Below are 14,163 nucleotides of genomic sequence, written 5' to 3'. Positions count from 1 at the left end.
ATTTGAAATTGAAATTGAAATTGAGAGAGAGAGAGAGAGAGAGAGAGAGAGAGAGAGAGAGAGAGAGAGAGAGAGAGAGAGAGAGAGAGAGAGAGAGAGAGAGAGAGAGAGAGAGAGAGAGCAAAACAAATGTATCCTTATGCTCTTGACTTGTGCTCGTGGGAAATAAGGAGTTGCCCTGTTGGGCGGTGTTTACTCGACTGCGTGAACGGCTCACTGGAACGGCTCAGTTGAGGCAGAAACTCCGTCCACTCGGGCTATCGCGTTGTCTAAAAGAGGCAACCCCAGCCGTTGTTAACACCGTCGCTGATTGGCTGACACCCTTTCACGTGCAGAGAGATTTGTCAGTCAGCTGAAGCTCGAGACAGCGACAACATAACTAGCTACCGTTTAAAAACAAATTTTATTTTTGGATTTTTCGGGGATTTTGGACCTGACACCTTTGTCTGTTTGTCATTGCTTGCGTTTACAATAGTTTCAATTCTTCTTATGCAAAGCTTCCGCGTATTTTCATTGTGGAGTAAGGTTAGGTAGCGGCTGTTGTAGCGATAGGTAAGTTAGCTAACATTAGCTTAGCATATTCGCTGTCTCTACTGTGTAGTCAGGCCATAGAAGCAAGTCGGACATCATATAATATTATGCTTGCCTTATAAACATTTGATTGGTCTTATTTGCAGCGGGTTGTATTTGTAGTTAGGTATCGTTCGTTAACGTTAGTGATGTTGGCTGCCTAGGTTAGCCCTTTTCTGCTAGCCCAGTTGGTTAGCAACAGTCGCTAAGCTATTCACCTGTCTGTCTCCAAGGTGACGGTTGTTGTGGCTCCATCCATCCCATCAGCCCGGGTATCTCTCTGCTTCCTGTGCGACTGTCAGCTCCAGTCGCCGTTTCCATCCAACCATCCACTTCACCGTGTTGTGGATGACTAACGTTAAGCGGAGAGGGCTGCGTGTGTGTGGCCAGGCGGCCCGATGCTAGGAGCAGGGAAGACATAGCTGTGTGGGTCGGTGAGGAGATGTCAGAGCGGGGATGCCTCTCCTTCCAAAGAGTGGTGTAGTCGAGGGTATACACAAGTGTACACAGTGCCTGTTTGACTGTGCGTATAGACGAACGGACCCACTTTGTAGCCTCAGTAACAGTGGCACCTATATGGATGGTGGGGTCGCAGCATGCCCACCTCCTCATCTACCACCACACCACTGGCTGGAGGGAGTAGCAGTGACAGGGGAGCAGGGGGGCCCATGTCTACCACCTCCTCGTCGTCTGGCATCAGCTCTCCTTTGCGTTTTGTCCCGGCATTCTGTCTGGGAGTGTTGGCAGCAGTAGTGTTCCAGCAGGCCTGGGGAGGCCTGAGTCTCACCTCCTTCTTCTTGAAGCTGTTCATCTACGTGTCCTTCGCTGTGCTGTGTTTTCTGGCCGGGAGCTTTGTGCTGCTCGTCAGGAAGAGTCCTCCCAAAGTCAACTGCTTCGGCGGGGGGAACAGGAGGCAGTCGTCCTCACTACTGTACTTCTTCAACAAGCTCATGGTAAGATACTGATAAATCCTCTTCACAATATCGATAACCTTAGTCGGCAGTAGTAGAGAGGAGGCTGAGCTGCACTTTGAGGCGATTAACAAACTCCTTGTAAGAAACCACATGAGTGCTCACTCACCTGCCCCTTGGGCAACATGTTCAGTATAGTAGTGAGTGAGCACTGAGCAGGGGGACTGTCCTTGAATGGGAGGATCTTAAACCCTTGTATTGGTAAGCATCTGTTCTGCTGCAGTAACCTTGAGCAAGATATTAGATATCTATCCGAACCAGAACATTACCATCTAAACCCAAAATCACATTTTAACATTACCATTCTAAACTAGCCCCATAATGTTCCGCTATTTCTCTGTATACACTCGTACTAGCGTCACACCGACTTCCATAAGTCAATTGGGGGAACGGCTGTTCAAAACTTTCTCCTACCCGTCTCCGACATCCGATTGAAGATCCGAAGATATAATAGTCCTCCTATGGAAGCCAGTAATTTAGGTGGAGCTGTAAAAATTATACTGCTGCGTCAAACAACCGTTTAAAAGCAGTCAGGAGGAGTTAGTTCCAAAAAAGGGGAGTGCCTTCAGTAGTATGGGAGTGGTTTAGTTACAAAAGATTATGTACAACAAACCACGGTAATATTTGAAGGCATATTTTAATTCAAACTGTTACATTTATGCTGCTGACATATAAAACAATAACACTTATTTTCTTACAATTGTATGTTCTTGAAATTAATAATAAAATATTTTTCAGCATTTTGTCATATCGTCAAAAATATTGTTATAGCAGAAATACCCTGAAATATTGTGATATTATTTTAGGGCCATATCGCTCACCCCTAGAGTGCACTTTTTGTTGTGCACTGATGGCCTATTAGGCTGTAGATTAGCTAGATACTATGTCCCAGTTAGCTCTGGTTAATGTCTAGAGTAGTCAGTTGTCTGATCTTCCCCCCCCCTCTCTTTCTCTTTCCCCCTTCCCCCGCTTCTTCCCTTCTTCCCCCTTCCTGTTCTCCCCTCTCCCACATTTCCCACTCCCCCCCCACCTCCTCTCTTTCCATGCTCTTTCCTCCCCCACATCCACCCGCCCCCCCTCCCTTCTCCTGCTCTCTCCTCCTTCTCCCCCCCCTCTGCTCCTTCTCCTCTTCTCCCCTATTTTCCTGAATCCCTGCCACTTCCTGCTCTCCCCTCTCTCACATTCCCCCTGCTCTCCTTCCCCTGCACCCTCCCACCTCTCCTTCTCTGTTCTCTCCTCCTCTCTGTCCTCTCCCCTCTCTCACATTCCCCGTGCTCTCCCTCCCTTGCACCCTCCCACCTCTCCTTCTCTGTTCTCTCCTCCTCTCTGTCCTCTCCCCTCTCTCACATCCCCCCTGCTCTCCTTCCCCTGCACCCTCCCACCTCTCCTTCTCTGTTCTCTCCTCCTCTCTGTCCTCTCCCCTCTCTTACATTCCCCCTGCTCTCCTTCCCCTGCACCCTCCCACCTCTCCTTCTCTGTTCTCTTCTCCTCTCTGTCCTCTCCCCTCTCTCACATTCCCCCTGCTCTCCTTCCCCTGCACCCTCCCACCTCTCCTTCTCTGTTCTCTCCTCCTCCACATTTCCCATTTTCTCCCCACCCTCGCCCTAATCCGGGCCCGTATCCTACACCCTCCCCTCCCCCAACCCTAGACCCTACCTCTACCCTGGCTCTCCCTCCCCTGCACCCTCCCATCTCTCCTTCTCTGTTCCCTCCTCCTCCACATTTCCCATTTCCTCCCCACCTCCTCCCTCTCACATTCCCCTTGCTCTGCCTCCCCTGTACCCTCCCACCTCTCCTTCTCTGTTCTCTCCTCCTCTCTGTCCTCTCCTCCCTCTCACATTCCCCCTGCTCTCCTTCCCCTGCACCCTCCCACCTCTCCTTCTCTGTTCTCTCCTCCTCTCTGTCCTCTCCTCCCTCTCACATTCCCCCTGCTCTCCCTCCCCTGCACCCTCCCACCTCTCCTTCTCTGTTCTCTCCTCCTCCACATTTCCCATTTCTCCCCACCCTCGCCCTAATCCGGGCCCGTATCCTACTCCCTCCCCTCCCCCAACCCTAGACCCTACCTCTACCCTGGCTCTCCATCCCCTGCACCCTCATCTCTCCTCCTCTGTTCTCTCCTCCTCCACATTTCCTATTTTCTCCCCACCTCACCCCTCTCCTCCCTCACATCCCCCCGCTCTCCCTCCCTCCTCCACTCTCCTGCTTTCTCCTCTTCCCGGTGTTCTTCCTCTTCCCCCCTTCCCCCACTACTCTAAAGCATAGTACACATTCTACTCCAAAGAATGGCACCCACTCTATCCCCTCCAATATTCCGCCACTATTTAAAGCATGGCACCCATGCTCTTAGTATTTCGCCACTATTCAAAGCATGGCACCCACTCTTCCCTAAAGCAAGGCACCCATAAGCTCTATATGTGAACATGTGCTTATTTGGCAAAAGGACTCACTACTAAAGGCTTGCAGCCAATTAAATTAGGCATAGTTTGGTTGCTAAGAAATTGACATATGTCCGTTTGCAAGATGTGCGTCTATATTTCTCATTCTCTCCCCACCTCCTCCCTCCCCCTGCTCTCTTCTCCCCCACACCACCCTCCCACATCTCCCATTCCCTCCCCACCCCATCACTCTCTCACATTCCCCCTGCTCTTCCCCCTTCTCCTGCTCTCTCCTCTGCTCTCTCTTCATTTCTATATTTTCTATATTATCAATTGTTCAAATGTTATCTTTATTCTGTATATTCTTGTTACTGTTGTGTCAGCTAGAATCAGCTAGACATACTTTCTGTGAAGCCCTCTGAGACATGCTTGTGAATTAGGGCTATATAAATAAACTTGACTTGACCTTTTGATGTGGACCCCACATGTCACTGTCACTGTGCACTGTGAACTGTGACAAATTTGGGTTGTCATGTTTGTCAGGGTTTCAAGCGTATTAGACACACAGCTCACCCTCATTTTTAGTGAAGTGTTTTCCTGTTTTTGCATATTCGTTCCTGCTTTAATTCTGTTATCCCAGTCAGTCAGGCAAGTGACCTGATACTACTATTGTGTTTCAGGCTCGTTTTTCGGTGCCAATACAGGAGTTGAGTCAAAACAGGAGGGTGGTGGTGTCTCACAATGTGGACAAGGCCCTGAAGGAAGGTAATGATCACTCTTACTCTCCAATCCTTTCAACTTGTAGTATTTCCACACTGTTCAATGACAATGTCAGATGTGAATAGCAGTTGCTGCTGCAGGCATGCCACAGCTAAAATGAAGTGTTCGACTCAGTGGATGACATGATGATGATAATGTGACAATAAAAGTGATTTTGCCTAGGCCCTTACTGTTGAAGCTAATGTAACAGGAAAATAAAAGAGCCAGAGATTAAAGGGTTAAAGGAGCATAATGGTCTGTATTCTTCATCTCACCGTGTTCAGCTCTTAGCTTACAAAATCCCTGTTGTTCACATACTTTATGGTGTTTTGGTATCTAGCTTTGCTGCCCGTTCTATGTAAATGAGTCTTCAGTTTGTGTGGATGCTCTGCTGTGAAACAGCAAACCATTGGCTTCCACTATTTTGCAAAATGGCTACTCTTTATTTATATTTATAGATACAAAATTAACATGGGAAGCTTTTAAAGTGGATTTCCATAGGGGAACAAATCTGAAAAAGAAACATTTCCTGGCTACCTATTAGTGCTGCACGATTTGGGGGAAAGGTGCGATTGCGATTATTGTGGACAATATTGCAATTTGCGATTGTGATATAATAAACAAAAAAATTTTTTTCCCAAGTTAATTTTTTTCTTAATTCTGTGTTTTGCTTTTTACGCTCATTTGACCATAAGAAGTAGTGTCTAATAAGTGGGAATGAATAAAGGTCCACAATTTAATAAGATAACAGTCAATTTACACAACAATGCACTGTTTTTAACAAGTTAGTGCTTCAAGTCAGAAATACAGTAGATGACTGTACAAAACACTATTTAAATTATGAAAAAAATGTGTTTCTAAAGTGCTTATAAGCTTCTCATTGTGTGCTTCAAGTAAAGAAAAAACTACTGAACAAAACATTCACTTCAGACATACAGACGTCTGTGTTGTAATTTAAATGTATTCTACAGTCCACCACTAGAGACACTATCGTAAAGTAGTCACTGTTGAGATACTGTCAAATGAACTTCAGTTCATACATAGTAGAAGAAGAGTAAGATGGCTGCTCCCATACCAACATGTTACTGCTGAAGCCTGCCAGCCTGTTGAATTTCAGCCCAATAATGTCAAATTCTGCAGTATTCTACATTTTACAGTTGATTCCATTTTCATTGGTCAATGCGGATTTCATATGGCTCTGTTAGCAGAGTAAGATGTTATATTATGTTTATGTTAACATTACGCATAACATTACTGTATATTTGCGGGAGTGGGAGAAGTCTCCCGCTAGTGTTGATCACCAGTGTGATGACAGAGAAACGTGTGTTTGTTTATTTGCTGTGTCGCTTGTAACACTAGTTAGACGAGGCGCACACACACACAGACAGAATAATCACACCCGTTTGTGGTTATGTAATCGCACGTGCTGACATCGCAATGGTGATTCGATTAATCGCGCAGCACTACTACCTATGTTGAAATCAGATGTTAGAATTATGGTTATGATCAAGTTCAAATTCATACCGTCTCCTCTGGGAGAATGATCATCATATTTCACTTCACCATCACTTCACATTTGTCACAGCTCAGACTAGAAATATTATATAAGTTCAGTTCATACGAAAACACCTGACTGATGGAGCTCTGTTTCTGTCAGTCATCATCATGACCTGATACTGACCCCTCCCCCTCATAGTGGATTACTAGAGTAGAGCGGTCTGTCCACAACACACACAGAGTCCGTGGAAAAGTATCTTTGGCTGCCAAGTAACAGATGGTTCCAGGGTTTACACCAAGAAAGTGTGTGCGTGCGAGCGCGCATACAGTATGTTTTGTGAAGGTTTTAGTTAGCTGAGTGGTGAGGTTGTAGTTGTGCCTGAGGTGAGAAGTTATGATTCAATCATGATGTCATAATCTAGACCTGGTGTGTCATTTAATTCAGAATGAAACAGAATGGCTCCCTCAGCTGTCGATAATTGCAAAGAATTAAAAACCCTATTTGGGACATTACAATTCCTCGTTTTATCAGATAAGTCCGATTTTTAGACTAGATTTTGACAGTGAAGTTGTGCTGAATAGTGATCACCACAGAGGCGCGTATACAGTATGCATTAGGGCTGTGGCGATTCACTTATCTCCCGATTCGATACTATCACGATTCTTGGCTGCCGATTCGATTTATATTGCGATTCTTAAGTATTGCGATTCTACGATTATTGCGATTCGATATTACGATTTATTGCGATTTTTGTTTATTTTTTTCTTTTCTTTTTTCAGTTTGTTTGCTTTTTTACACTAGATTAGAACATGGGAAAAGTTGAATCATACACTAGAGACTGTATATTATATCATGAGTAGCGCTGGGCGATATAGTTAAAAATAGGGGCGGACTGGGATCATAATTCAGGCCGGGCATTAGATACCAAGCAGGCCAGGCCGATATGGGCCGAATTATTACTTCAGACTAACTAATAAAGTAATAAAACCACTAGTAAACCAGTAGGCGGCGCCTGGCCTGCTGTTCAGTGAGTGGCCTGACTGCAAGCACCAAAAAAAAATTTTTTTTTTTTTTTTTTTTTTTTTTTTTTTGCGATTATCGATTCTGGAATAAAAGATCGATCCAAAAAATCGTGACATTAAAAATCGCGATACTTAGGTGAATCGATTTTTTCCCCCACCCCTAGTATGCATGTGTATATATATATTACTAGGCATCTCGTACGCTTGATTCCTAGGTCCGCCCGCTGCGGGCCTCGCCCGCCCTGCAGCTCGCCGAGCTGGCCCTCGCATACACAGCTCGGACGCTGCGCGGCCTTGTCCGCAGCTCGGCTGCTGCGTGGCCTCGCCTGCCCTATTGGCACGCACGCAATGTCTCCCTCTCTCCCTCAGTCCCTCTCCCTCAGTCTGTCCCCCCTCTCTCCCTCTCCCTCAGTCTCTCTCCCCCTCTCTCTCTCCCTCAGTCTCTCTCATGTGTGTGTGTGTGTCACTGATGACATCATCACTGATGACATCACTGATTACATCATCACTGAACTATAGCCTCAGCCTCAGGGCAATCAGCGTTAGGGCAATTAATCTGCCCTAATTTAAAAAATCCGGCTCCGTCAGGTCACCCGCATGGGTCCTCTTTACAACCCCTGGAAGTTTCAGCCCAATCGCACGTAAAACGGCACAGCCGCGGCCGGACAAAATTCTGCGCACACGGACACTTCTCAAATTATAATAAGAATACTAGGCATCTCGCGCTTGCCGGGCTGGCCCTGCAACTCGCATACACAGCTTGGCCGCCAAGATTCTGCTCACTCACTCACACAGTCCTCACAGTCCACCACGTTTATCTGCATCATGTCCTACTTCTCTCCACCATATATCTCTGTCTCTCTGCTCAACGTGTGGAGCGAGCTGCCCCTGCTACCCCGTCCCTCGCACAACGCTCACAAACAGGCTCTCTCTGTGTCTCATATCTCTCTCCTGGATGGAATGGCGAAAATATCAGACAAATGTCTTACCAATCTTACAGAGTTGGCTGTGCTGCAGTGTTGAGAGTATTGTAAATAATGGAGCATGTTTTCTGCATTATATATTTTGTTAAAAAAGGTTTTCATATCGGCACATCTCACGCCGATATATCTGTGATAGGCCAAATCAGGCCAATATCGGCCCGACATATCAGCCCGATAAATCGGTCGGGCTCTAAAACTTTATTCTTAAAAATCTTAAAAGATCTTTCTTTCTTACCTGCATCTACACATTGTTTACTATCCTGACACATCTTTCTGTTTCTCTAGGATATATACTAATACTTAGTGTCTCTGTCTAGTGTTTGACTATTCTTACAGAGACTACATCCTGTCCTGGTACGTCCCGCTGAGTCGTGATGATGGCCAGTTGTACTCTATGCTGTCAGAGGACTGGTGGCAGATGATTGGGCAGTTGAGATCCAGGCTTGCTGACATAGACCTTGTCAACGTGGTGTGTTACGACACCATTGGAATCCTTCACACACACTTCACAGACCTCAAGGCTGCATCCGTAAGGTAGACACAGTATACTTCACTGACCTCACTGATACACTGCATCCCTAAGGTATACACAGTATACTTCACTGACCTCACTGATACACTGCATCCGTAAGGGAGACACAGTATACTTCACTGACCTCACTGATACACTGCATCCCTAAGGTATACACAGTATACTTCACTGACCTCACTGATACACTGCATCCCTAAGGTAGACACAGTATACTTCACTGACACACTGCATCCGTAAGGTAGACACAGTATACTTCACTGACCTCACTGATACACTGCATCTGTAAGGTATACACAGTATACTTCACTGACCTCACTGATACACTGCATCCGTAAGGTAGACACAGTATACTTCACTGACCTCACTGATACACTGCATCCCTAAGGTAGACACATTATACTTCACTGACACACTGCATCCGTAAGGTAGACACAGTATACTTCACTGACCTCACTGATACACTGCATCCCTAAGGTATACACAGTATACTTCACTGACCTCACTGATACACTGCATCCCTAAGGTAGACACAGTATACTTCACTGACACACTGCATCCGTAAGGTAGACACAGTATACTTCACTGACCTCACTGAAACACTGCATCTGTAAGGTAGACACAGTATACTTTATACTTCACTGACCTCACTGATACACTGGGATGTGTTAAGGTAGACACAGTATACTTCACTGACCTCACTGATACACTAGGATGTGTTAAGGTAGACACAGTATACTTCACTGACCTCACTGATAGACTGGAATGTGTTAACACAGTATACTTCACTGACCTCACTGTTACACTGGGATGTGTTACACAGTATACTTCACTGACCTCACTGTTACACTGGGATGTGTTAACCAGTGTTAAAAAAAACTACGTTACTTATTCCTTCTCAAACTACTTCCTACATGGTGCTAGTCTATCAAAATATCTTAGCTGTCATTGATTGTGTTGCATAGTGGTTTTCTGTATTGTTGACAAATTGTGATATTGTAAGTCGCTTTGGACAAAAGTGTCTGCTAAATGACGTAATGTTAATGTAATGTAAATGTTACACTGGGATGCACCATATTGGATTTTTTTGCCGATATCTGATATGCTGATATTTTCCAACTTTTGGCCGATTGCGGATACCGATATATGCACACATTTTTCCCCACCTAATTTCAGAAAACATCAAGTCTCTCCTGTAGTTGAATTAACACATTTATTATTATGCCTACTCTTAACGTGATGGCCCACTAGCAGATGCTACAGATACAATGCTTTTCAAAATGTACACATTCACTGGGCAAAATAAGAAAACTACCGTACTTAAGGTCCTTACACATCGGGAGCGTTTTTTTCGTGCGATTAATTCGCACGTCAATAATATTTTCCGAACCTATATCAGTCAATGCAACCGTGCATACCAACGGCGAAGTTTTGCTGAGCGTTATTGCGGTGTTTATTTTTTCGAACCACGGTCGATTTTTCAGAAATTCGCTTCCGACGTGTACACATCTGTGGCTGTGATTGACAGGTGGGTCAAAACTCGCATCGCAATTCCGTGCCGTATATTCGCATCGCTCTTGATGTGTAAGGACCTTTAATCTTAGTCAAGCATCGAGCATTTGGGCATAATTAAAGCCAAGTCATTTTATCATAGCGTCATATCGGGGGAAAATGTTTGTTTTGGGCAGATGCAATACTTCATTTTAAAGCCTTTATCGGCCGATACCGATGATGTGCCGATATGGTTGTGCATCCCTAGTTACACACTCAGTCCTACGGCAGACAGACACACGTCATTTATTTTTCTATATCACATCTGACGTCATCAGCTGACATTTCTAAATCTCTCTCCCTCTTTCTGTCTGTCTCTGTGTGTCTATCTCTTTGTGTGTGTGTGTGTCTTTCTGTCTGTCTCTGTGTGTCTATCTGTGTGTGTGTGTGTGTGTGTGTGTGTGTGTGTGTCTGTCTGTCTGTCTGTCTGTCTGTCTGTGTCTGTCTGTCTGTCTCGGTGTGTCTATCTCTCTGTGTGTGTGTGTGTGTGTGTGTGTCTGTCTGTCTTTCTGTCTGTCTCTGTGTGTCTATCTCTTTGTGTGTGTGTGTGTCTGTCTTTCTGTCTGTCTCTGTGTGTCTATCTCTTTGTGTGTGTGTGTGTGTGTGTCTGTCTTTCTGTCTGTCTCTGTGTGTCTATCTCTTTGTGTGTGTGTGTCTTTCTGTCTGTCTCTGTGTGTCTATCTGTGTGTGTGTCTGTCTGTCTGTGTCTGTCTGTCTGTCTGTCTGTCTGTCTGTCTGTCTCGGTGTGTCTATCTCTGTGTGTGTGTGTGTGTGTCTGTCTTTCTGTCTGTCTCTGTGTGTCTATCTCTTTGTGTGTGTGTATGTCTGTCTTTCTGTCTGTCTCTGTGTGTCTATCTCTTCGTGTGTGTGTGTTCAGATCAGAGGATTGTGCTCGGCTGTTTCCTCTCCATCCGTGTTTGGTCAGTCCAGACTCTGAGCTGGCCTTCCTCCGCTGTGTAGCCAGAATACTGCTTTTATGTCTGCTGCCGCAAAAGGATGCCAAATCTCACACACTACGCTCCTGCCTCACTGAAGTCATCACTACTAAAGGTGTGTGTGTGTGTGTGTGTGTGTGTGTGTGTGTGTGTGTGTGTGTGTGTGTGTGTGTGTGTGTGTGTGTGTGTGTGTGTGTGTGTGTGTGTGTGTGTGTGTGTGTGCGCGCGCGTGTGCGTGCATTGACGAGTATACAGTAGCTTGTTTGCAACCACGTGAATCCAATGACGTCGCTGCCTGGAGGGCAGCCCTCCAGAGCAGCTATGGAGAAGCAAGAGGGTTGGATCCCGCTTCACACTGCAGGTATCGCCAGAAGATTACAAAACATAGGATATGATCCTCCACATACAGACTCCACATGTCAATCTGTTTATGTTTTGGCCTGCAGCTGAAGGAGTGTCATGTCAGTCTGTTTATGTTATGGCCTACAGCTGAAGAAGTATCATGTCAGTCTGTTTATGTTTTATGGTTTATATGGTACACATAACTTGGTTGTATTTTTGTTTGTATTGTAGTTTTGGAGGCTTTAACAGTCCAGACTGCATAAACAATGCTGTTATTATCCACCTACCTATATCTACTGTATGTATAATATGTGTATGCGTTTGTATTCCAGTGTTGAAGCCTTTGGTTGAAGTGCTCAGTGATCCAGACTCCATCAACACAATGCTATTGTCTCAGTTGGAGCAGAGGGAGCAGCAGGCTGAGCAGCAGAAGAAAGCCTACACCTATGCTGCCTCCTATGAAGACTTCATCAAACTCATATCAACTTCTGCTGATGTCGATTTCCTTCAACAACTCAGGCAAATATACTCACACACACACACACACACACACACACACACACACACACACTGCGTTCACATTCCCTTTTTTTGTTAAGGTTCCTAACTGAGTGAAATGACGCGGAAGTACCTACAGTAAGGCCGAGTTTAGACCAAAGATTCATGAGACGAGTTGAAAGTACAAGTTGAAGGTACAAGATGGACAAACCCCATCTGTATTTGTCACTATGCACTAATGCATGCACATACGCATGATATATACACACATGCTTAGAGGCGCCGTCAAATTTGTCCATGGTCAGGCCAGCTGCAGTGGAGCCCCCACGGACCAACTTCTTGCAACTGCCACTGGTCAGACAACGATCTTCTGCATGTTTTTAGTGTGGGTCCATATTGATGTTATATGGAGGAAACCCCAGGGGAGCACGGGGAGAACATGCAAACTCCACACAGAAAGGCCATTTTCACGAGACAGCCCACCTGGGCGCTAGGCACCGAAGGCATGGGGAAACATAACCCTAGGGCCAACAGCGTTGTCAAGAATCCAAACCAGGACCTTCTTGCTGTGAGGTGAGAGTGCGAGACAAGAATGCTAACATTGCGCCACCGTGCCCCCACCCCACCACCGTGCCCCCACCCCACCATATTATCACAATACGATAGTATTACAATATTGAGATATATTGTGATTTATTACCTTTTTGTCCCGCTGCAAATTATGTCCCCAAAAGAAAACTTTCTCTACATCGGTTTTATCGGTTATCTGTTTAAGATAGTTTCCAATCTGTTCATCTCACTTCAATCATTTTATTGCAGCAAAATTGTCAAGTAGACTGTGACACTGTTTACACCGGTGCTACTTTCCCCTGCAGTGTTCTAAACCGGGTTAGTCTCGTTGCGAATCATTGGTGGAAACTGGGCTTAAGTGGCAGCCATGATAAGAGCTGCTAGAACTCTCTAAAATGCTAAGGAAAGAAGCTTCAGTGCTTCCTGACTTAGCTCCTTTAGCAAAGGATACACTGGAACGCCGATAATGCCGTTCCACAATTCCTTGTCAGCAAAGCGACACAGGATTCGTCATGGCCGTTCACAAAAACAAACGATCCAACATCACTTGCTAATGCGCATGTTGTGCGGAAATATGTGTTACTCAGCTAGTCTTTCAATCACTCAGCAGCGTTTTGAGACATTACGCGATGTGAAAGGCTTCCGTAGCCTAATGTGAGTGAAGTCAGATTCTCTTATTCTTCCATCGAGGTCAAGGAGAAGTGGTTAGGGAAGAGGAGTGAGAGGTGTGTTTTTTGTGTTTTTTTTACAAATGTAATGCAGCTCTGCCTCATAGACGTGTTTTGTTTTTATCAAGTTTTTTCGGATTTTCCTCATCTTCTCCAAGTTGTAGGTGGCCAATTCCCCCTGCTGTCCCGGCCACCTCCTCTGCTGATCTCGGGAGAGCCGGAGACTAGCATATGCTTCCTCCGATACATGTGCAGTTGCCAGCCGCTTTTTTTCACCTGACAGCGACGAGTTTCACCGGTAAGATGTAGCGCGTGGGAGTATCACACTATTCCCCACTCGCCCTGAACATGTGCCAGTGAGGCACTAGTGCAGCGACGCCGACCAGGACGCACCGGCTTCCCACAGGCAGACATGTCCAATTGTGTCTGTAGGAAGTAGGAACGTCTGACCAAATTCACTGCTACCGTGAATTGAACCCGGGGTAGGCGAGTGCTTTTACCTCTACACTACCAGATGTTTTTAAAGTGATGTTGTCCACTTCCTACATAGTATTCCTCAAACTAATCACAATGATGAGCAGATAGCGAGGTTATCCGCTAGGCCAGTTGCTGCTTTGGGGTTACCATGGGAATAGACGGTGTCTCGGACTGCAACAGACAGGTTCTAAATTTGCGGAGCAGAGAAATAACACATTACTGACTTGTTGCTGATGTATTATATATAAATTATTAAAATATAGACTCAGAGTTCCACATGTTCATATGCATTTCCATGTAGTGTGGAATTACTGTGCATGTAAAATTATACTATTTTGACATGTTATATTTACACCTCGTTGCATTTGATTCAGCTGTGTTCTGGTGTTCTTTCCATTCATCCCAATATAGCCCA

General features: G+C 45.4%; 1 protein-coding gene across 3 annotated transcripts in view; it reads left to right on the top strand.

Moving 5' to 3' along the window:
* Positions 1 to 425: 425 nt before the first annotated feature.
* snx25 (sorting nexin 25) overlaps positions 426 to 14,163 on the top strand; it is a 35,776-nt gene continuing 22,038 nt past the window's right edge. For 2 of the 3 annotated variants that reach the window (XM_083651969.1, XM_083651967.1), the window contains exons 1-5: positions 426 to 1,523; positions 4,597 to 4,681; positions 8,496 to 8,712; positions 11,136 to 11,308; positions 11,868 to 12,054. In XM_083651969.1, the coding sequence (XP_083508095.1) occupies positions 1,167 to 1,523; positions 4,597 to 4,681; positions 8,496 to 8,712; positions 11,136 to 11,308; positions 11,868 to 12,054 (1,019 nt within the window). In that variant the 5' untranslated portion in view covers positions 426 to 1,166. The remainder of the gene's footprint in view (positions 1,524 to 4,596; positions 4,682 to 8,495; positions 8,713 to 11,135; positions 11,309 to 11,867; positions 12,055 to 14,163) is intronic. The other variant, XM_083651968.1, reaches the window with a different exon arrangement.

Source organism: Poromitra crassiceps (assembly GCF_964638095.1).
Source record: "Poromitra crassiceps genome assembly, chromosome: 15".
Taxonomy (NCBI): Eukaryota; Metazoa; Chordata; class Actinopteri; order Beryciformes; family Melamphaidae; genus Poromitra; species Poromitra crassiceps.
The sequence above is the reverse complement of the archived record's forward strand: the minus strand, read 5'-3'. Positions and strand labels throughout refer to the sequence as shown.